A 22,560-nucleotide genomic window follows, 5' to 3' on the forward strand; every position below is an offset into this window, starting at 1 on the left:
ATATATTTTATGTGTTGTGACCAACATTTGGATATATGACAGCCGTGAAAATTACTGCTCCTATAGCTAGTAGTGCTAATGAGAGGCTCAGTACTTTCTTTTCACATTTCAGTAGTTTAGTGTAATGATAAAATGTGCCATCCTAAACTGAGATATAAAGTAGAATTCTTGCCTATATTAAGTTATTAAAAGTCCAGATACTTCTCATTTTGGAGCAGAAGCACCAGGTGATATCTATAACTGGAAAGTATGTGTCTGTATTCCTAGTTTAGTTGGGCAGTGTAGAGCTGGGCAATGTAGTATTCAAAAACTTGTAGAGATTTTTTTCTAGTTTATAAGGAGGAATTAGCATTTCAGCAGCAAGTGGATTTATCTATTTTGTTTAATTTATGTTTACTTTAATGAGCAGTGAACCTGTCCAAGGCTCTGGTTGTTTTTTGAGATAAAATCAGGAATAAAAGAGGGAGTATGTATCAGATATTGACAAAATGACAAGCCACCAACTACCATATATCTCTAATATTCAGTTTGCACTTATTGGTTTCTATTGATAGCCTTATGGGCTTAGAAATAAAATAACTTTTGGTGTAGATTTGTTTGGTTAAATTCCAGTTGTCTTTTGTAGAAAGAATGTGTATTTTAGAAAGAATATGTATTGTACAATATTTTTCTGCTTTCACTATTATTAAATACGAGCATGAAGATGTGTACTTAGAGAAACATAAATGCATCCACCATGGTGAGAAACTGCAATCTTATCACCTTGGTTATTCTTTGCCATTTTCAACTGTAGCGTCACTCACTGTTTTGGAGTATAACAATTTAATGCTGATTAGAACACCAAACTTTTCAAGGTGCAGCAAATACAAAATTGGAAATAAAATAATCAAGTATAGAATGCTCAGCTTATTCTTTTAAATGATACTATGGGGGAAATGCCACCTACAGAAATAACATTATTGGTTGTCTCACTTAATCAGCCAAGGAGGATGAATACAAAGAGTAGTAGAGAATAATTAAGATACACCATCTTAAACTTTCTTCCACAAAACTTTTATCTGTTTCAGTGGCCACCACAACAATTACATTGGTATTGTAGTTGTAGAAAATATCCAAGTGATTTCTCTGGTTGGTGTTGTGAAAGGACTATCGGTTATTCTTATGTAGCTTAACTGTCCTTGCAGAATCCAAAGGGTTCCTGTCTGTTGGAAGTGAATTGATCACCATTTGTAAAAAGTGGGCTTCTAGCTTTCCACTGAAAGTTGTTAGAATTGCAACTTCAATTATCCTTGCTTAGCTTGCTTTAAAAATGAAGTTAACGTTCCCCTGCCTTTTGTTCTACATTTTCAAGTTTTCTCTTTATTATTGCTGTGGCAAGATTACATGACTTGGGACATGAAAGTTTTGCATGTCAAACTCTTTGAGGCTTATCTTGAGGAGGGAAGGGGTAAAGGTCGTCCCATACCTTTCACCATGAACTTTGGAAAGCTTTCCAGGTGCAGCTCAGAGGACCAGTAAGTTTGGATTAGCTCTTCCATGCTTTCTGACACATGCGTGAAGGTGTTAATCATCTGCTTACTACTTTTTTTAAAAATTCTTCTTCATTTAATTGAGGTGATTTATTTGTCTCTGTCATTCCTGTGAAGGGCTGTATTCAGGAGTGACCAGATGAAGGAGTAACAACAAGCATTAATTAGTGAATTCTTAGCTGTATTTTGTGTTCCCCAAAGATCGTTTGTAATCCTATAGGATTTGTAAAATAATTTAGAACTGATTTTGCTTGAATTGTGTTCTGATCTAGGAATTTATCTCCTTGTTGTTTTTTTTTTCAGTATTGTGTTTGTTGTTGAAATCTAACCAAAAACTTGACATATTGTTGTGTTAAAAAAAAAATAAAAATGCAAGCCCAAGTCCAGTGGGTTAATTTTGTCTCATGGATGATACTAAAATTTCAGAATGCTGCTTCTACAGCTAATGAAAATATCTCTAAGGAAAAAAAACTATTTAGTTGCCTGCTGCCAGATTGTGTTGGCAAACATTGTGTGTATGACCCTGGCCAAGCTGAAAAGTTAATTCAGCAAAAGATAGTGGTCCTTTTGGAAAAAAGAAAAGCCTGCAGGTTATGCTTGGAGTTTTGTTGACACCCTCATACCAATGACTAAGAATCTTCTAGGTCAGCCAGTATTTAGTTCAGTTTAACTATACTTAATTACACCAATTTATTATGCTGGCTGCATGCATTCTCCCAGAAGAAAGGTAGTATCCTGAGAGTGTGTGAAGGGAGATAATCACCTTCCTTTGTGGAAAAAGCTATGTAGGCTGCTGACAGGAGTTATAGTGTGGGGGAATGCAGGTACAGAGAAAAGGGATGGTATACCTAAGAAGAGATGGAATCAAAAAGTCCAATGAGGGATGTCCCATACTCCTCTCTTTTGCATTGGCAACTACTCATAACAATACAGAATTGTCTGTAACAAACTAAGGTGAAAAACAGCATTATAGTATGTGCCAGTCCTGTGAGAAAATAATGAACCCTTTCTGAGCAGTACTCACTGCATTCACCAGCACAAAGTTATCTCTCATGGGAGGTGTCACAGCCAAGGGGAAGACTTTTATCATTTTTCCTCTTTGTACATAGCAGTAATTTGCATTCTGGGCTTTGTTTCAAAGACAATGGAACAAAGATAGTGATCACTGTTTGTGCAGCTTTCTGTGAATAGAAACCTACCCCATTGCTACCAGCCAATGTTATCTGCTTTTAAATGTCAGGCACCCTTCAGTGTACACATAAGCAAGGATGAGATAACATTGCCATTTGTCCATGCTGGAAACCGGGGGGTGGCTCCAGGAGATGGGCAGCAACACTTTCAGTGGAAGGCTTGGAGAGGACACCCACCCAAATTCCCCACAGACTGCACTTCATAACACGATCTGTTCTGTTGTAGGTTGTACTGAAGTTGTGACATGGGTCTTAGAGAAACTTCAGACAAATTACATGTCTAAGCCTAGAGAAAGTTAGTATTCTAGGCATGTTTGCTTCTCCTTATATTTCAGTTGCTTTTAAAATGCTTGTTCAAATGCATAAGATGACAAAGAACTTTTATTGAAAACAAAAACAAATGAAACCCACTCCACTCTTATGTTTAAAAAAAAAAAAAAAAAAGAAGAAGAAAAAAGAAGTAAAACATTCTGGTAATACCAGCAAGCTGATTGAATTTCATCCATCACCTCATCCTGAACAATCCCTTTATTTCTCTTTTTCTTTTTAACAGTGTCCCATGAGTAATTCTGTGACACCTTTCTTCTTGATGCATGTATGTCCTAAAAAGTTTCCAAGTTTTTGTGTGTCAGATATGGAGAATGTCAGCTTGGACAGTAATATGTATGCTAATACAGGTCTCCAATGGATTTCTGGTACTGAAAGCAAAGGAAGGAGGGTGGCCTCGCACTAACAACACAAAAGAATAAGAGTCATCAGTCAAGTGATGCTAAAATTCAAAGACTACACCATATCTGTATGTGCTCAGGCATACTTTTTGAGCCCCATCTTCTACTTTCAAAACACACCGGTGCACTTAGTTCAATTTTTTTGTGGCAGCAGTACAGGCTAGAAATTGCCATTTCATACCACTTTTATCTTCATTAAAAATAAAAAATCTCCAAAAGCTGATGAGGTATTGCTAAGTGCCTTAGGAATAAATGGGAGTCCAGTCCAGTTATATCTCTGTTTAGAGGCAGCGTTGGGAAGCAAGTTTTAACTCATGCTCCAGCGGTTATTACGGCTGTATGTTGTTAATAATACTCTTCTGACAAAGAGTTTGCAAAATCAGTAACTAAAGATATTAATTACACTTACGTAATGTACATGTAATGTTTCACAGAGGAAGTGTTCTGAGTTCTATTAAAATTTAATAATCCAACTAAATTTTTAATAAATTCCTTAAAGCTACATTTTCAGATGTTTTTTATTGTCAAATCTGTTGCAACTTTAAATAAATTAAGGGTACAGTTTATAACATTATTGTTGAAAGAAATTGTGCTGAAAGTACTACTTTTGTTTAGTGCTCAAAATTCAAATATGTGCAGCTCAAGAGAATTCAGACATCATACGTGAAAGTCAAATTGAAGGCCATATGCTTTGAATGAGATACTTCCTTCGTAAACTTGCGTTGTTTTGCACAATACTGCTCTTCATGTTATTTGCAACCTTAAACTAGCCTACAAACTAGAAGTAATTACAGTGATACAGATATTCAAGTAATTCAAGCAGAGTCCCTGAGGTAGAGAATGTAACAACCAGAGAATAAACAACTCAAAAAAGCATATAATTTTTATTTGACTGTCTAAAAAAAGAAAAAACAAATTTAAAAGGTAGAGGACCTGATTTCCTCTTACTGGAAGAGAGATGAGGCATTCTAGGAAGAATAAAGTTTCTGGTGGTGCACAGTTCATAAGCACTCATGGATCAAGAAACAGCGCATCAACAAAAACATTGTAAGGAACAAACAGCTCAGTGCTGCTATCAAGTTTTTACACGCTACTTCCTTCTGTGTGCTGGTGTACAAAGAAATATTTAGACATATTTAAATATGATTCGGAGATCTGAGCCTGCAGAGATCTGGCCTTCATAGTCAACTGTACTGAACAGTTCTGTTTCCTCTGCCTCTGGCCTCAATTTGCCAATTGTTTATTTTTACTTTGATAGAACACGTTGCATTATGGGGGAAAGGAGGGAGGAGGAATGTTTTGTTCTGTAAGAGTGCAGTACAGGAATGCCACTATGATGTGTTAGTCAAGTTAGACTAAATATTCTGAGTATTTTTTGAATGAGTTATTTGCAATCAAAAACAAAAACACAGAAGATCATGCTAGCTCAGTCTGAGAATTCTCCTGTAGGTGGGCTACTTGTACAATATGATAAAATAATATGTTTCTGCTGTGGCTCTGTGTGATTGATTATATCATGTAAGAACAAAGCAATTAGGTTAGTTTAAACATTAATTAGTTTATTGTTTTCTTTTTGTTTGGTCTCTAAAGTCTTTGTTAAAAAAATATTGAGCATGTGGTTTTAGAGGGGTTTAATTTCACTAATTAAAATCCCAGTGTGCATACTGCAACACCTGCCTTCTGAGTGAAACCTGCCTGAGTGAATACAAGCCCTCCAGTGGCTTGGGAGGACACTCACAAGGAACTCATGCCCCAGAGATCCCACAGCTTACAGGGTTTCATCTCCTCATGTAGCAGAGAATTTGTTTTCATAATTTATTGGCTCCTATGCCAGTGGCATTTTGCAAGCGGATGAGTTTAGCTGCGTGGTGTTCAGGGGAGAAGTGGAGGCTTTGAAAGACGTGGTTCCTGGGACCTGTGAATTTACCAGTTTCTTACATAAAGTGACAAATGCCTAGATAAATACTAATTACTTCTACTTTGTTATCTGGCACTCTCCATAGACAAGATCCAAATAACACTTTAGCTCCAAGTGATCTCGGATAGCTTTTAGGCGGTTACTCTGAAAGGAAGTTTCTTTATTTCCTGTGTTTTTTAGACTGTTTAGGATCAGTTTAGACTAGAATCCAGAAAATTCATCTTATGTGTGTGAAATCTACATACTATTTACTAGTGTCTTACTCTGCCAGAAGCTGCTAATTGTGACACAACAGATTGCACATCAGTGAATGGACTGAAGGAATTTTTTTTAAATCTTCTCACTTTCGAACACCATTCTTCATTAGAACTACATTAGAAGTTCAAAACCTTCCCCTTAATAATTCAAAACAAATAAATATATAGGTGTGTGCAGATAGTCACATATACACAAGTGTTCAGCTGGCAAGAAAATACACTATTTGCAACCACTGTGCCAGGAACTGCATGGATTTTAATAGCAAACTTTACTAAATAACTGGTATATTTAATTAGTGTTCATGCTGAATTTCTCTTTTTGATTTGTTACTTATTTTTTAACAGACTTTTGAAGTCACTGTGGCTGTTCAGATGTTTGTCAGTGGAGATGGAATTTTTGAAAAGGTTAATTACATAATTTTCTTTAGAACCTTGCAAAATAATTCTATTTAAGCATTAAAAATGCTGTAGTAGATTGCTCTCTTTTAGGAATTGAAATAGAGTAGAATGCATGTTCTGGATTTCTTTATAAGTCATGTTCCTAAATCCATTACATGCTTTCATTTGTTGGTCATAAAAGAGGATTTAACATAAAATCGATTTCAACAATAACATTAGGTACTAACTATTTTATGTGGTAAAATAAAGTAGATGGAAAGTATCCAGGTATCCTCTGAATTGAAACAAAACTCTTTTCTACTCATTATTCTTAAAACTGTTAAGGAGGTCAATGAGAAGTATGAGGGATATATTTGTTTAATCATATACTTTGACCAACATGAAGATCCATTGTGTTGATTCCACTGAAGACAAAAAAATACTTTCTTCACTCAGAAAGCTATGTTCATAATTACTTATTATTTTGGGGACTATGTGAAAATGTAACGTGCTAATAATTAAGTTTAGGACTACTAGATGGAACTTTCTGAACCCACACAGTTTTTTAACTACATGGTTGTCATACCAGGCATTCCTTAAGTCAAGCAGAAAAGATGGTATGATCTCTTGGTCCTCTTCCTTTTGGTCCCCAGCATTCACCTGTGATTCAGTCCTCCAGGCATATGCTTTTTTAGCTAATGGTGGAATGAGTGTGACTACAGCATGATAACCTATAGTGTGATTATTTAGATCTCTATCTGTTCTCAAGCACTGATGTAGCCTGAAGCCATGGCAATTCCGTACCTCGACCCAATCCAGAAAGAGTTCCCTCAATCGCTCTCCTGAGCTGAAGGTGCCTGAGGGTTGGGTGCAAAGAAAGCAAGCTGAATGCTGAACCTATAATAAAATACTTTGTGTATTTTAGTAAATATCAATTAGACTCTTAAAACTGCCTGTTAGGCATCTCTGTCGAAGCTTTCAACAGACTTAAGGTATAATGAATTGCCTGATTGCTTCACAAAAATTTTCTTAATGCCTAATAGCTTCATCAAAAGATATTATCTTGATTTACATGGTAGTAATGTGGTTTGGAACTTACTAAATATTTAAAAGCAAAGTCAGGACTCAAAGTGAGTGGCTTTGTCTTCTTTCTAAAGAACGAACAGAGTGACTTCTTGTACTTATTGGAAGGCAGTCATTATATCCAGTATCCACCCTACTGTTCCAGGTTTTTTAAAATACATTTATTAGCCTCCTCAAGCTAAAAGTCTTATATTACATTTGCAGTTTCTCAAAGCAAATTCTAAGCATTTAAAGCAAAGATGAGGAGGAACATTTTTATGTAGAAGGTGGCAATGCCAGAACAGATGTACTTTTCTCCCTTTCCCAACCTTGTAGAAACTTGCCTGGCACGCTTGTATACCTGTCTTCTTTCACAGCTAGATCAAACTTGTGTTATTCTAATCCCAGGTCAGCTGAGTGAGTTAGGTAAGGAGCACATTTGGAAAGAGATTTGGAAAAGATACTGAGTACCTCTAGCTATGCTGGAACAGTGTCCGACCAGAATTATGTATGTTTATGCAGATAGATTTGTCCTTAATCCAGATAAAAGGTAAAACGTGTTTTGTTTATATCCCAATCAGAGATGTAATACAAGTTAATGCTTGCTTTTTTATATGTAACTAAGCTGCACACTCACGCATTTATGTTTTCTTGTTTGTTGTAATACTTTACTTACCATTGCCCTGTTACCACTTGATATTAAATAAGCCCCACCGGTCTTTTCCAAACAGCTATTTGTTTGCACATTATCTGATTACTGCATTGCACTACGTTATCTTATTTGTATCATATTTAAATTTTCATAATAGATTCCAGGGGGAAGAAAAGGACCAAGATCTCAAGTGTTATGCTTCTGTGTGCTAGAGCTGGGAATGTAAACAGAGCTCTTGACTCCTGCAGAGAAAGAAAAGGAATGCTTGATGTGACCGTGTATGAACTATACTTTAGCAACAGCTGAAAAATGGAAAACTTTTTTTTTAATTTGACTCCATATTTCATGATTGTCAAGTTCTAGCCTAAAGGAAATCTTTATGGCTGTGATATAAGCCTTTGAAAGAAAAGGAATTATAATGGAAAAGGCTGACAGTCTTTTAACTTACAGAAGCACTAGCTATTACAGCTTGTGTGCACATTCATGTGTGGGTGCATAGTTTGATAACGACAGATATGGAATATATTTTTTCCAAAAGGCTGACCTTGAAAAGTCATAGCATCAGAGTACTAGTAAATGATATATAGTTCTAAAAGCTATAAAATGTCAGACAACACGTACCTTATGACATATTACAGATTAATTTTCTCAGTTGTCATCCCTTTAACTTTTGAAGCATTCTCTGTTAGAACAAAAGTAATATTGAGAAATTGGGTGAGGAGGCTGGACAAGGTGAAGTGTAAAGATTTGATACCATAAAATGCTAATATGGGTAATTAGCCAAGTGTTTATTTTTGGGTTATGTATTCATCTTCTCAGCATTGCAACCCATTCGTGGAACTGAATGTGGAGATTTTTATTCTCCTTGACTGGAGTTTGAGAATGTTTAGGTATCTAACAGCAAATTACTTGATATACCCATTGTAATATGTAGACACATGCCTTCAAAACTTTGTTCCTTGGTACTGCCAAATACAGAGATTTCCCTTTTTCCAAAATAAATTTATTTATTTGAATTCTTAAGCATTTAGGATACAGTGCATCTCTTACTAAGAATAGTAAGAGATTACTCAGAGACTAAGATTCAGTTTAGGGTGAATGTAGGAACTGAAAGTAATGTAGCTCATTGTAGGAATGCTAGAGTGTGCTTTGAACTTGGTTTTGAAAGTGTTTGAGGTAGGCAGCTTGTTCTCTAAAAATCAGATGTAATTGTTCCTATGTGTATTATATGATCTTAAAATAGTAATTAGTGATTTTTTAAAAAAAGAGAATCCCTTTCAAATATATGCCGTTGATGAGAAAAAAGAATTCCAGATGAGAGAAAAAGTGTGGATGGAAGGCTGTTCACATCTATATGAAAAAAATTTTTAGGATCAATTCTGCTATAATCTTTGTATCAAGATCATAACATTTTTCTAGTATAAAAGGTTATATGTTTCCTGATGGGCCACATTATGAGCAAGTGAGCTAGGGTGTTTTTTTGTTTTTTTGCTGAAATATTTACAAAGATTAAATATATATGCATTTATATGTGTGTGTAGTATTTTTATAACTGTACATACATATAATATATATATACACATGTGATGTATTTAGACATGAATATATATTGTTTCACACGCAAAATTGAAGACAAATGACTTAAGACTTTCTCTGAATTGCTGCTTCAGGAGATATGCCCTTGGGGGAGAGAGAAGGTATGTTCAGTTCTTCCCATAAAGGCTGGGGTCTTTTCCTCAGCTTGTAGAGCCTTCTTGATGCCTGCACAGTTACGTGTTTTCTATTCTGTTAAGCTGGTATCAAGAAGTGCAGACTCTGTGGGTCTTAGGCTAACTCTGCAGTAGCAACATCTTGAGCATTGCTGATGAAAACTAAGAAGATTAAACTCCATGTAATCTGGGGATCTTTATGTAAGTGAAGTCCAAATTACCATAAGCTCTTCAAAACATTGATTTGTGGATCAGTAAGAAAGGAAAAATAACTAAAACTAGCTCAAGTTGCAAATCTGTGCGTCTTTTTCTTTTACAGTAAAAACCCTTTAAAGATGCTTTGGAATAAAAAAAACTATTCTTGTTTTACCTTCTTAAGGGAAATCAGCTTTGAAGCAGTCATGTCTGTTCCTGAGTTAATGCACAGTTACACTGGATTTATAGAGGTTATTAAAATGCTAAGAGTCACTGACTGATTATTTTAATGCTCTTTCACTGTTTCATTAAAGATTACTCTTGAAATTGAACTGCTCTGTCTTGGTGGCATTGCCATTTTACTAAATGGAGATATTGTGGCTTATGATTTTTTTATTCATTCAAAATGAAGAAATATATTTATGGTATTCAGTTGGTATGTCCAGATAAAATAGAAACAGAGCAGTAAGCTTAAAGTGCCACCAAGTTGCCCAGGTCTTCACTCTTTATTAAATTTACAAAATGGTAACAAATTTTCTTTGGCTTTTAAGATCTTATGATTACATTAATTGTATTGACATTAAGCTTGCTTTTCTCGGTTACCAGTTGTGGTTCCCAGGCTTCAGGTTTACCCTGCTTGAGCAATGTGAATTATGCTATTATCCTGTGGTGCTGATCTAGAGGTCTAGGCAGAGTTTTACATACAACCTCTGTCAGATTTTGAACTTTATCAAACAGCAAATGAGAATCACTTGTTATCTGGAAGGAAATTGAGAGCTGCTTCCTCCCAGTCTTCACAGTTGTCATTTGCCACTCCACCGACGGTTTGTATCAGACTTTTCTGAAGAAAGCTGGCTTTCCTCTTGCCCAAGAGTCTGGCTGGGTTTCAAGGCTCAAGGCTAAAAGCTCCACAGCCATGCTGAGGGATCTGAAGTGATATCTGTATGGGATCATTCTTCAGGGCTCTTCAACATCACTAACGTCCACACAAACTCTGCTTACAATGAAACCATGCCAGGGAATCATTGAAAGAGCAATAATTGGGTAGGGCCAAGCCATTTCAGATGTGCTTTAATGCTGACGGGCCTGTGGACTTCTGCTGCCCAGGAACATTTTGTGGTACAGTTTGATGAACTACTTGAAGCCCCTTCTCCAGCCTCAGAGGCACAGGTGTGTTATGAGCAAGCTGGAACAGCCAGTGATTAACCCCCCTCCCTGCTCCACACCATCATGGTGAAGGGTCCTCCTCACTGAGTGGCCAGCCCAGCCCTGGGTGCATAGCCAGTACACAGCAATCGGCCCAAACGTACACAGTTTACGTACACAGCATAGCGGCCCAAAACCATTCCTCTTTACTCAGTGTGGCCCAGGTAAGCTGAAAGGTTGGCCACTCATGAAAGGGAAACTTCTAATTTTAGTAAGAAGTTTTTTTTTTCCTGCTAAGTCACTGCTGTTGCTTTGAGATGAATTGCAGTGGATTACCATAGTAATAGACCACCTGGACATTGTTAATGAGGAATTTGATGAAATATCAGTTCTAAAATGAATTTTAGATGAGCTTTTTCCTGCAGCAAGTAAAAGGAGTTGTATCAGATGGAGATTTTCTGTCAGAGATAAGTTGTGCTCTACTCAGGTGGTTCAGAAGTACCATGTAATGCAAGCACTCATGGTGTGCCAGCTCTGAGCATCCATTTCTCAGTGGCAGCTGAGTTGGATTTTAAACTTAGGGCTATGAGTTGTGATGTCTTAACTACGGCAGTTTCCATTTTTTAGTTCTGTACTTGAAAAGACAGTCACTTTGTGTGTTGAGCAGTGTGATATCAGCATATAAACCAATGAAGTCATTGAAGGTATCTTCTTCAGTTGAAATTAAGACTTGCTGAATTTCAAGATTTATAGTTCATACTGAAACATTGTATTACTTCCGTGCAGAGAATGATGGTTCTCCAAGAGCACTGTTGGTTTCTCTAGCTACATGGGGAGCTGGGTATTGCTGTTGATGTCAGATTCTTCTTAGAACGTACTGTAAGAGACTCCTTCGTGAAGATGAGGCTTTGGTGGGAATCACCATGTGAAGATGCAGAATATTATGAACAATATTTCATCTCCTATTCTGCAGGCATCGGGCAGGAAAAAAGAGGACTTTGTTGTTTTGTATTACTCAAATACTGTGCTTTTTAGGCTTCATAAATTTTACTCAAGTGTAGATTTCAATAGATTGAAAATGGCTTATTTTTTATAAACCCTTAAGGGTGGCTTATATTGTGAAACTTCTGATAAGAGATGATTTTTCTTTGCATGATTTATACCTGAGGCTTCTTTAATAAAGGCTATGAATCAGTAATGGATTAATATCCCTCTGTCAGCTGCACCTTTACCATCTGCTTCAGATTATTATTTTAAAAGACACAAAATATTCAACTCAGAAAGTTGTTTAAATATATTTTAAAAATTAAAATGCTGTAATTTAATTATTATATCAGAGTCTTGAAAACCCTAGATTAGAAAATTATATTTCCATTGGGCAATCCGTCCATGTCCTTTTTTGGTCAATTTGTTGACACATTGTCCCTAATAGACATTATGTAGCTTGCAAAATATATGTTAAAAAATTCATAAAAAATAATGCTAGTACAACTTTTTCCATTTGTTGGCATGGAATTAGGAATTGTTTGTTATGAGAAATCATGTTAATCACTTCTTGCATGTGGTTATAATGAAACCAAAGTTAACTTGAAAGAATATTGCTCTTAGATAAATGTTTTTGTTCTTCCAGAGAATGCCAGCGCTTAAAATTCAGAATCAGTTTTGTTACATGAAAATTCAAATGGAACAGAAAATTAGAAGTATACATTAAATGAATAATAATAGTCATTTTCTTCATTACGTATGCTAATATCTTTAGTTGTAGTGAATTTATTTAGTACACATATAGGTGTCATGCATTACTGTTATAACCCTTCTGTAACTTACCAGTAATTAATATAACATCGTTGCACAGTGTAGCCACTTTCTCAGATTTATTCCCCATTGAGATTTGTCCTTTTTCCTACTGCTCAAAAATAAAACAGCTGCAGCATTGAGGTTGTGGTTACTTTCACGCCAGAAAAATCCTTAGTCATTTTAATTACATTCTGTTCTATCAAAATGTCAAGTAACCTCTTTTGAAATTTTTTGGTACTGTACTGTTAAACTTTTAGCTAATTCTGATTGTTTTTGGCTGATTGAATGTGTGACCTCTTGACCATAGAGTCACACAGTGGCAGGGAACCTCTGCAGGTTTCTGGTCCATGCCTCAGCTCAAAGCAGGTCCAATTAGAGCAAGGTTACTCAGGGCTTTGTTCCATTGTGTTATGAATGTCTTTAAGGATGGAGGTCCCATAGCTTCTCTGGTTCCCCGTTCCTGTGTTTGGCAGCCCTCATGGCAATAAGCGAGTAAATAAATAACATTATCCCCAATTGATTTCCTATATTCTGGCTTCCATCTATTCCCTTTCATCCTGTTACTGTGCAGCCCCAAAGATACGTCCCATCATATCTGAACCCTCTCATTGTGGGTATTGCTTGATCCAGTGGGACTCCCTTTTCTTTCTCTTTGGAAAAGTGAGCAGCCTTTCAGCCTTTTCTCAGGACTTGCATGCTTCAGTACCTTGTTGGTCTTGTTGATCTTTGCTAGACTATCTCCAGGATGGCTAAGTCTGATGTGTTCTGATATTAAAGGAAGATAGTACGTATGCAAAACAGGATTTCAGGTGTAAAAAGCAAAATACTGCTATTCCCTAACCTCTAAATCTTTTAAAGACTTTCTGTTGTCTTTAGCAGATTCTCAACTACAGCTTAATGTTGTTTTGTTTTGTGTTCTGCTTAAATAGCTTCAATGGTAACTAAACTTGGGAGAGAGTACAGATTAATTAAATTTCAAATTCCAGTTTACAGAATAATATGCTCATTTTATATCACTGGGCCAGCCTAGAAGAGAGTATTTTCTTTAGTGATTTTTCTTTCTTTCTGAGTTTCTAAGTCAAAGCATATGGAAGAACGTGATTTAGCTTTTCAAAGTGCATACAAATTATGTGATTGTTCATTTTATCTTAAAGCAGAACTGAAAAGTAATAGAATCATAACAGCCTTGCCCATAGGATATTTTGTTTCAAAATGTCTTTCTTCTGAAGAGCTTGGGATAGCATGGTCCTAATTCCTGTAGAAAATAGTGAATTTCTCAATGCATATTTTATTGCTAACACCATATGGCCTTATGTATATTATAAAGGCCATTCATGCTAGCAGGCTCAAAAAGTGAATGTCTAATGTGTCTTAACATTACTTCCTGTTAAAGCATAACAATTGCTGTGTTCTTTAATTCTCATTTCAGTGTGGACCTTTCTGTTTTCTCTTTTAAGGAACCTCTCTTTGAAACTGTCAAAGGAGGTAGAACAAGGAGAAGCCAGGTACCCCCGTATTAGCCAGCTGGCTGGCAGCCCATCCGTGGAGTGGCCTTTTACTGGTCTGGAAGAAGGCGGAGGCATTGAATCTTTGCCCTTCAGACTGATGCTGCAAGATTGCACAGCTGTAAAGACATTGCTACTGAAAATGAAGAGGGTTCTTCAGGAGGTAATTGCCCACTCATTTGTTAAATTAATAGCTTTCTGCATTAATGAGCTAAGCAGCAGCAGAAGGTCAGAATAGTTTATGAACTCAATGTCTTATAACATGTTTTGAATATAAGGAATTGATGCAGAAATATAAATAGCCCTGCCCCAATGTGGCTAAAGTCAGAAAGTTTATACAATAGCTGAGTTGAACGAATGCTGCCATCTTGGTGTGCAGAGAATAAAGCTTTGTGTTTTTGTTGGTTTTTTTTTTTTTTTTTGACACTTTCCAGCTGTGGAACTTTGACTCAGATAAGTATATGACAAGTTTTCATCTTGATGTCAGTGCACTACAGCATGCTTGTTCTTTGGTATCTACAAGAATGATTTTTTTAATTTTTTTTTTAATCTGTATCAGTCATAGATTTGAGTAACTGAGGTTCAGAGGATTTTATGGAGATGCAAACCCTCTGCTCAAAGTAAGAGTGCCTTAGAACAGGATGCTCAGGGCCTTGCCCGTTTTACTCTTTAGTACCTTAATGGGGGTGCCTTAACCGGGCTTCCACAGCCTCTTGGGGCAACTACACCAATATTTAACTGCATAATTGCAAGCTTGTTACCTAAGATATATTCAGAATTGCCATTGTTGCAGCTTCATTATATGAGGAAGTGACATTTCATATGAGGAAGTGACATTTGCCTGAGACACTTAAATAATGCTTTGATAAGTTATCTTTTTTTTTTTTTACCGCTCATTTCCTAAGCATCTGTATCTAAGGTCAACAATTTTTTCTCCTGTCTGAAAAAGTTTATCACCAGTTTAGCCATGGTAGTTGTCCATTAGTCCTCCTAAATGGCATGTTTCCACTGGGTGCTGAGACCTACGCCATTCAGTTTCTCTCAGTTCACAAGGAATTTTATGCTCTTAAGCTTCCCAGTGGACTACTGTTTTGCTGAATGCAAAACTGAAATAATTAATTCTCGATCAGTTCTTGCTCATATAATGTAGGGATATAGAGTGGATTTAAAAGTTCCTGTCTACTGAGCAGGATCAGTAACCATGTTAAAAATGCAAATAAATATTAAGGATTATAATATTACAAGACGTATCAGTTGTACTTCATCTGGTTGCATTGGTAGCGTACTGTGCGGCTATTATGTTTTGCTCAAAATCATCCATTTTTACCATAAAGGTAAGGATAACCATTTCATTTTTAACTTACAAGTTCCAGTACAATCGTGTATGACTCCACTGAGATTTTCTATATGATAATATGTTGTACTTTCTAGAACTTCATATTTAAAAGCATTCACCACATCATTTCCACAAAAGGAACTCAAAGTATTTAATATAACTGAGTTACTGACACCTTCTTAAGTAACTCATACTGATTTTTTTTCTTATTTATTGAATCTCTCACTTCTTCCTTTTTAACATATAATTTCTGTCTTCCCATCTGACTATAACACAATGTAAAACATAATCCCATCTTTCTCCCTTTCTTTTTGTCTTGGCTTCCTTACAAAGTCAAAACAGCCTTTTACTAATTCCACAGTTGGATATTGTGTATATGCAGTGCATATATAATAAATATGTGCTGTAATGTACTTATTTTTCAGCACTTTTGAGGTGCAGAATAATGATTTTGAGGTAGAATATCTTACTAGTAGTACAGATTGTTCCAGTACACAGCTGAAGCAAAATCTGATTTGTTTACAAAGAAATGATCGATCTATCAGTTATCTAAAACTCATGTTGCTGCCTTGAGTTATTTGTATCTTGGTTGTTTTTGTAGTTGTCTTTTTTTTTTTAAAAAAAAAAAGAAATAATGACTGACTTCTATAATAGCAGTGATATCTATATAGTGATACAATAGCAGAAATGTTATGGAGAATGTTGTATAGTAGTGTCATTGCTCAGATCTCATATCTCTGTTAAAGAGTTAGCAAACCTGTCCACTGTACAGTGGACATCACCCATGGTATAATTGTAGGAAAGCAATAATAATAAACTATTCACATTAAATCTTTTAAACACATTAAAATTTTAGGAAATGAGCCAAAAATTGAATAAGATTTAAAAGAACATAGGTAGCCTGGCTTGAATGGTGTAAGCAACTAAAGAAGAGATGACTTTGAAAGGTATAAAAAAATTGGTACTGGAGTGACACAACTTTATTATCCTCAGAAATACAGACATTTATATATTTATGTCACTTCTAAATTATTAGTGAAAGATTCCAGGAAAATATAGTTCCATCAAATTGAAACATTTGATGGAAGAATCTGACAAATAATTCATCAGAGCATATGTGGCAACCAGTTTCCATGGAGAAGGCATCTTACTTCCATCTAACTAGATGTAATTTCTTTTTCCAAAAGGCACTTCCACCCCAACCAATATTATAAATCAAACTCAGTGCAGTACAGAATTAAAACGCAAAGAAGAAAGGAAAAATTTCTTCCTTATCATTGAACTCTCATCTATTTTTAGTCTTAGGCACACATAGTCTCTGGCAGGTTTATACAGTATAGAAGTGAAATATTTTATACCTGTAATAGAAAAAATAATTATTTTTTAAATTAATAGTACATCACATGTTTTCATCCACTTTTAAATATATAAAATCATACAGTCTACATGAGAAAAACTGTACAAGTTATCAGAAGAAAAGCTGCAGTTTCTCTGTTTTATAGCTGATGTTATCAATAGAAGAACAAATTACAGTAGCGTATACCTCTTTTTTGAATGATAACATTTTAATTGAGTTAAAATATTAGCCCTGTTATTCAATATAATCCTTTTAGGGCACTACACACTGCTTCTGAGGACCAATTTAATTATGATCTGACAAAATGTAGTACTAGTTAGAAAAATATATAATTATTTTGTCGTTGCAGTTGCTTGTAATTGAGGAATCAATATGGAAAAGCTGCATGCAATATATCCTGTACTGTGGTGCAGATTTTATAAAGCTGTGAGTTTAGCTTGTTATTGGTCTTATTATGAGAAGGGAAATTGAAGACATGGCAGTAACTTGCAAGACTGAGAATGTTATTAGGTAATGTATTTTGTAAAAGACTAATGAATGATTGTTCAAATAAAAGAATTAATTACAAATTCACTGTCAGTGAAGAAGTCTTGAAAGTGTCAACTTATAATTCTCTGTAGCTTTGGCTACGTAAGTCTCATAAATATTTTGAGAACTTTCCTGAAAAAGGTGAAGATAGTCTGGAGAACTGGGACACGAGGAAACTCAGTGATGCAGTAGAAATCGAAGTATTTCTGAATCCATTCAGTAGCTTTATTGTGGATGTTCTATTTCTGACAGGAAACTTTCTAATAAGTGGGCTAGCCAAGACCTGTGACCAGCAAAGTTAAAGAAGTATTTTGAAAAAGCATTACCAGAGATTAGCAATGCATGCAGCTTGATGAAAACCATTTCAGAATATAAAACAATATAGGCTGTCATGAAGCCCGTCTGTGCTTTACAGATACTTCTTGGTCTCCCTTTTCTTTCCATTTCAGTTTACTGACCTATTTTTTTGTTTGCTTGTTAATTTGTCTTTTTGTTTGCTTGTTTCTTTGTTTTGTCCTCAAGCTGTCTACCTGGTGTTGACCTTTTTTCAGTAATAATTCCTAGCATTCATAAATAACAATTGGTAGGTTTGTCATCCCCTTAGGAATGGATTATTTACTTTCTAACTTCAGATGGGCTTCTTTGCTCTGAACTGGCTTCTGACTCAGAAGAAGTCGTTGCCTTTTCTCCTCCATATGCTGTGTTATATACATATATGCTTTGTTACATTTCAGACTATAAATTGGTTGCATATAGTCAGTCAGCCTCTAAAAATAAGATTGGATATTCTTTGTTAGTTACTGCTATTAACATTAATAAATGTATAATTATATAATAACTTTCCCAAACTACATAAGTTGCTCTGAAAGTAATGCTTCCTATTTATTTCCATGGAAACTACAAGAGATACAAAGATCACAATAACACTATTTGATGAGCAAATTCTCAGCTACAAACCATTATTTTTTCAACACAGTCGTTACCATTAGCTATGCATTTTTGCCAGCAATGAGCAAGAACCTGCACGCCGTGCTCAAAACAATCTGCATCAGTGTAGGTGACTTGCTGTCACCAGTGCTCAATTCACCACCTACCACCTCACTGTACTCGCATCCACTGTTTGATCTCCATGAAAGTGTAGCAAGTGTTGATGAATGTCACTGGGTGCTATTTTTTTGGCATGGAGGAATTCAGTTCCACACCTTTGCTTCATATCCATGTCTGGCACCATTTTGTCAGACTGCCCTTCTGCTGCCATCAGTTACATGGCAACAAAATATAATGGAATACTGGTGGGAAGGTTCAACCTCTACTGTTGTATCACCAACACCTGCCTCCTGATGTCATGGGCCAAAATAATAAAATAGGGGGCATTACTTTCGGAGCAGCACTCGTATATATTGTCTTTTCTATATTCTTTCAAAAGAAACTCAGTTATGTCCATCTATTACCATTTAATGGTTTGAGCAATAGCTAACAGACAGAATGTCTAAGGGTGCCTAATTGGGAGTACATTCAAGGCTTGACCATTCTTGAAATCATTGATAGAACATTTCAGGCAGAGACGTGAAGGTGGAAAGACAATTTGCAGGTTGGTGCCTGGCAATAGAGGGTCATTATGCTGAAATGAACGTGGTGAAAAAACTTGTTTTGGGAAGGAATCAACTTAGTGGTAATGAGTTGCCGTTCAAAGTTTAGATGTTGAATGCATTGATAAATTTGTGCTGAAACTATTCAGTCCCAGCTTAAAGAAAGCTTGCCAACATTTAGGCTTGTTTCTGTATATCGCATGTTCTTTACGTGCTTTATGATATAAATAGATTTTCAGCATATGATTATACTTCTGTATATTTTTGTGAAGGTATCAAAACTGACCATAATGGCTGCTAATCTTGAAAATTAAGATACTTTGTCAGTGTGTTTGTGTAATTTTGAATATAAATTATTCAGTGCTGTGCCCAGGCTTCTTTCACAGCTCTGCAAAACACTGTGCAGTCCGTGGAGCTTTAGAAATTGAAGCTAATTGCTACTATTAGCAACAGGAATAAGTCACTCTGGACATATATTGCGTTCTGTGTTTTAGTAATTAATCATTTATTTTACTGAGGGAAATTGCAGCTGTCTGTGGCTATCACTAAAATGTAATGTGTCCAATACAGTGTTTTTAGGTTGTGTTTGAAAAATTAGAACTTTGGAAAATTATGTCAGAATCACTGTGAGAAAGGCTATGACACTTGCCTGAGATTTGGGGGACAAAGTCAAACCACTCAGTCTGCAATTAGCCTGTCAGATATCACTGGCTACATTACTTCTCCCTGTGCATCTTTCACCTCATCAGTGAAATAAGCATAATTATAGAGTTCTTTTTTATGCTGCACTTGCAATCTACTAATGGAAAGCAGTAAAAGATAGCTGAGAGTTGTTTGCAATATTTTGCAGTCTGATTACCAGGAAATATAGGCCTTGGACTATGGTTTTTTTGAGGACATTAAAGTATTTTCTGCAGTCCACTATGAAATGTATTGTGTTTACTGATATTGTTTGTTAGCCACTTTGGAAGCAATTCCAAGAGCAATAAACTATAAAATACTGCAGATTTCCTTCCTTTAAATGAGTCTGTAATCAACCAGTGTAGCATTACTGATGTATTCAACAACTGCACTTAATGCAGTCCCTTTTATCAAGTAATTAATGCTGGAAATTATTAATTCCTTCATTTCATGGTTTGTTGACATTGCACATACCCATATATTTAAATAACTAATAATGAAAATGTACTAGATTAAGTAAGAGGATTTAACTTTATCATATTAAAGTACTTTTTAACTTGCAAATATCCACTGACATGCCCTTGTCCAGCTGCTTGCAAAGAGAGAGCAGAAGCAGCTGTATATTCTGGTACCTTATCCCAGGGTAGCTGGTGATTGGAAGCCAATGGATGTAATTGGATGTTCTCTTTGGCAGCAAATATGCTTTTTTCTAAGATAATCCATCAGAAGTTATTTAATATTAACAAACATAGCCAGTATTTGTTATTTTGCTAGACATTCTTAAACTATTTTGTAGGGTACCTGCTTTATCAGGGGCATTAGACTCGATGATCTCTTGAGGTCCCTTCTAACCCCTGCAATTCTGTGATTATGTGAAAGTACAAGTAAGCAAGTACAGACTTTTTTTTTCTGCCAATATTTTTAAGGCAAGCTATGTAGTGCAAATACTGTCTCCAACATTGACATGTCTGCTGCATCTAACATAGTACTCTGAAATAGGTGATAATATCATAATTCCAGTCCCAATCCTATAGTTTATTTCTTAGCTGAATAGTTTTAGTTCAAATAATACAAAAAATGCTAGAGGACCAGCATACTATTTCAGTGCGAGTAATGCCAATTTCAGTGTATGCAAAGTTGAAGATTTCATGAAATTGTTAACCATTGCCTGATGGTAGTTGAGAAAATCAGGGCATGTTCTTCACTGACTCATTTAGGAGGCCTCGTGATAGAAGGTGAGCAATTTTAGGAAGGAGTTCAAGGTTGAAGGGTTAAGATGAATGTTCCATATGCCTTTATGTACTTTATGGAGGGTGCTCCTTACTGTGTTCATTTGCTGACAATCTAATGAGTGTGAGGTTACAGGCAGGGTCTGGCATGCAGCTCTGGAGCCCTGTGGGGTCACACTAGTCTTGGCTGCATTAAATGATACTCTGAAATGATCCAACTTGGTCACCAGTTCATGCTTACGCTCATTATGAAATTCTTTTGAACCACGTTTAAGATCAATTTCAAATGAATACACTTGATTTTTTTAATGTTGAAAAATGGAAAATTCCTCTTCCCTCTTTATATGCTGTTTGTTTCACTGCTTACCTAGTGGCTTAATTTTTGTAGACTACGTTTGCCTGTGTCATGCAGCCTTATTCAAGCCAGAGAGAAGATTGACCATGAAGTACCTTGTTCTCCAACATGTACAGATCATATCGGTGTACATGTTTACTCTTCGTATTCAGCAGACAAGTGAATAGCTTCTTTCTTGGATTTTGACATTAAATATCTCCTGTGATTCCCCAAATGAAATGTTTTCATATGATGCTATGATGTGCTTCAGGTAAGCATTAATTTGCATAGTGCAATGCACCAGCATCCTCAACTAGCAAGACTTAACAGCACCTTATAGAGGGCTGAGAAATAGCAACCCCATTAATATGTAATTTCACAACATCAGCAGTTCTGTGCAATTTATGATGAACTTGTGGCTGAAGGCCATAAAGTTATAAAGCTAAAAAAATCCAGAGTCGTCTTCCCATTAAGTACTTGAGTTTGATCAATTGCTACAGGTCAGTCAGCTAAATCCCATCTGACCCTCCGTGGCAGTGTAGCTGATCACACCAGTTACATTTTCTGATACATCTGCAAATACAGAAATGTGCATTGCTAGATAATGAGCAAGCAATGAAAGCAATTCAGAATGTGTGTAGAATAAACTGATTATATTCAGTTGTTAGAAAGAGCTCATGAGTTGTTTTGAGGTAAGTACTCCCAGATCTAAAAAGGTTTCCAGTGATTACCCATTTGTAGCTAAGATGTCCAATAATTTCATTGCCTACAAATTTATTGGGGTTGTAATGAAAAATAAAGTGAAAATGAAAAATAAATGGATTTGATATGAAAATAGCAATTTGTCAAACAGCTTTTCCGAAGAAGCATTTATTATGAGACTTACTGATGGTGCTGTTAAGCTGAAGTCCAGTAGGTTAAACCAAAAAGGTTTTCCTAGTTGAAACAGTTCAGTCAACTTCTGAAGTTTCTCTAAGATTTTTTCTTCCTCGCAGTAAGTTTCAGAGACTTCCTGATATAGACAAATAACTGATTATATAAACAAAGTAAAATTGATATTAAGCAACTGGTGCCATAAACGGATGTACAAGAAAAACAGAAGTGTGATAGAGGAGAAGGTAGGCATAATTTTCAGGGAACAGAATGCCAATTGTGCATGTAGCTACCCATTTAAATATTTGTGTTTGTAGCATATAGATGGTTTGGCAGAATTTAAATTTAATCTCTTAATTAATTATCCCGTAAGCTTGATAAACCAAAGTTTATGAAACAAGCCCTAGTGTACTATCAGGAGAAATTCTCACAGTTCACAGCATGGATCTTGGCATTGCTCTGTGCTGCAGATTTATTTAATGTTTTCTTTACACAGTGGATACCTTTATTTTTTTAGCCGAGGTTATCAGAATAGGGCTTATCATTTTTGTAGAGGAATAAAGAAAA

At 35.8% G+C, this 22,560-nt stretch overlaps 1 protein-coding gene across 5 annotated transcripts in view; it reads left to right on the plus strand.

The window, feature by feature from the left end:
• Positions 1-22,560, plus strand: part of CCSER1 (coiled-coil serine rich protein 1) — a 632,727-nt gene that overhangs the window by 255,027 nt on the left and 355,140 nt on the right. For all 5 annotated transcript variants that reach the window (XR_002438019.1, XR_002438018.1, XM_021394792.1 and 2 more), the window contains exon 6: positions 14,019-14,229. Coding sequence is in view for 3 of the 5 variants with exons in the window: in XM_021394792.1 (XP_021250467.1) it covers positions 14,019-14,229 (211 nt within the window). In the remaining 2 variants the exon portion in view is untranslated. The remainder of the gene's footprint in view (positions 1-14,018; positions 14,230-22,560) is intronic.

This window comes from Numida meleagris, chromosome 4 (assembly GCF_002078875.1).
Source record: "Numida meleagris isolate 19003 breed g44 Domestic line chromosome 4, NumMel1.0, whole genome shotgun sequence".
Lineage (NCBI taxonomy): Eukaryota > Metazoa > Chordata > Aves > Galliformes > Numididae > Numida > Numida meleagris.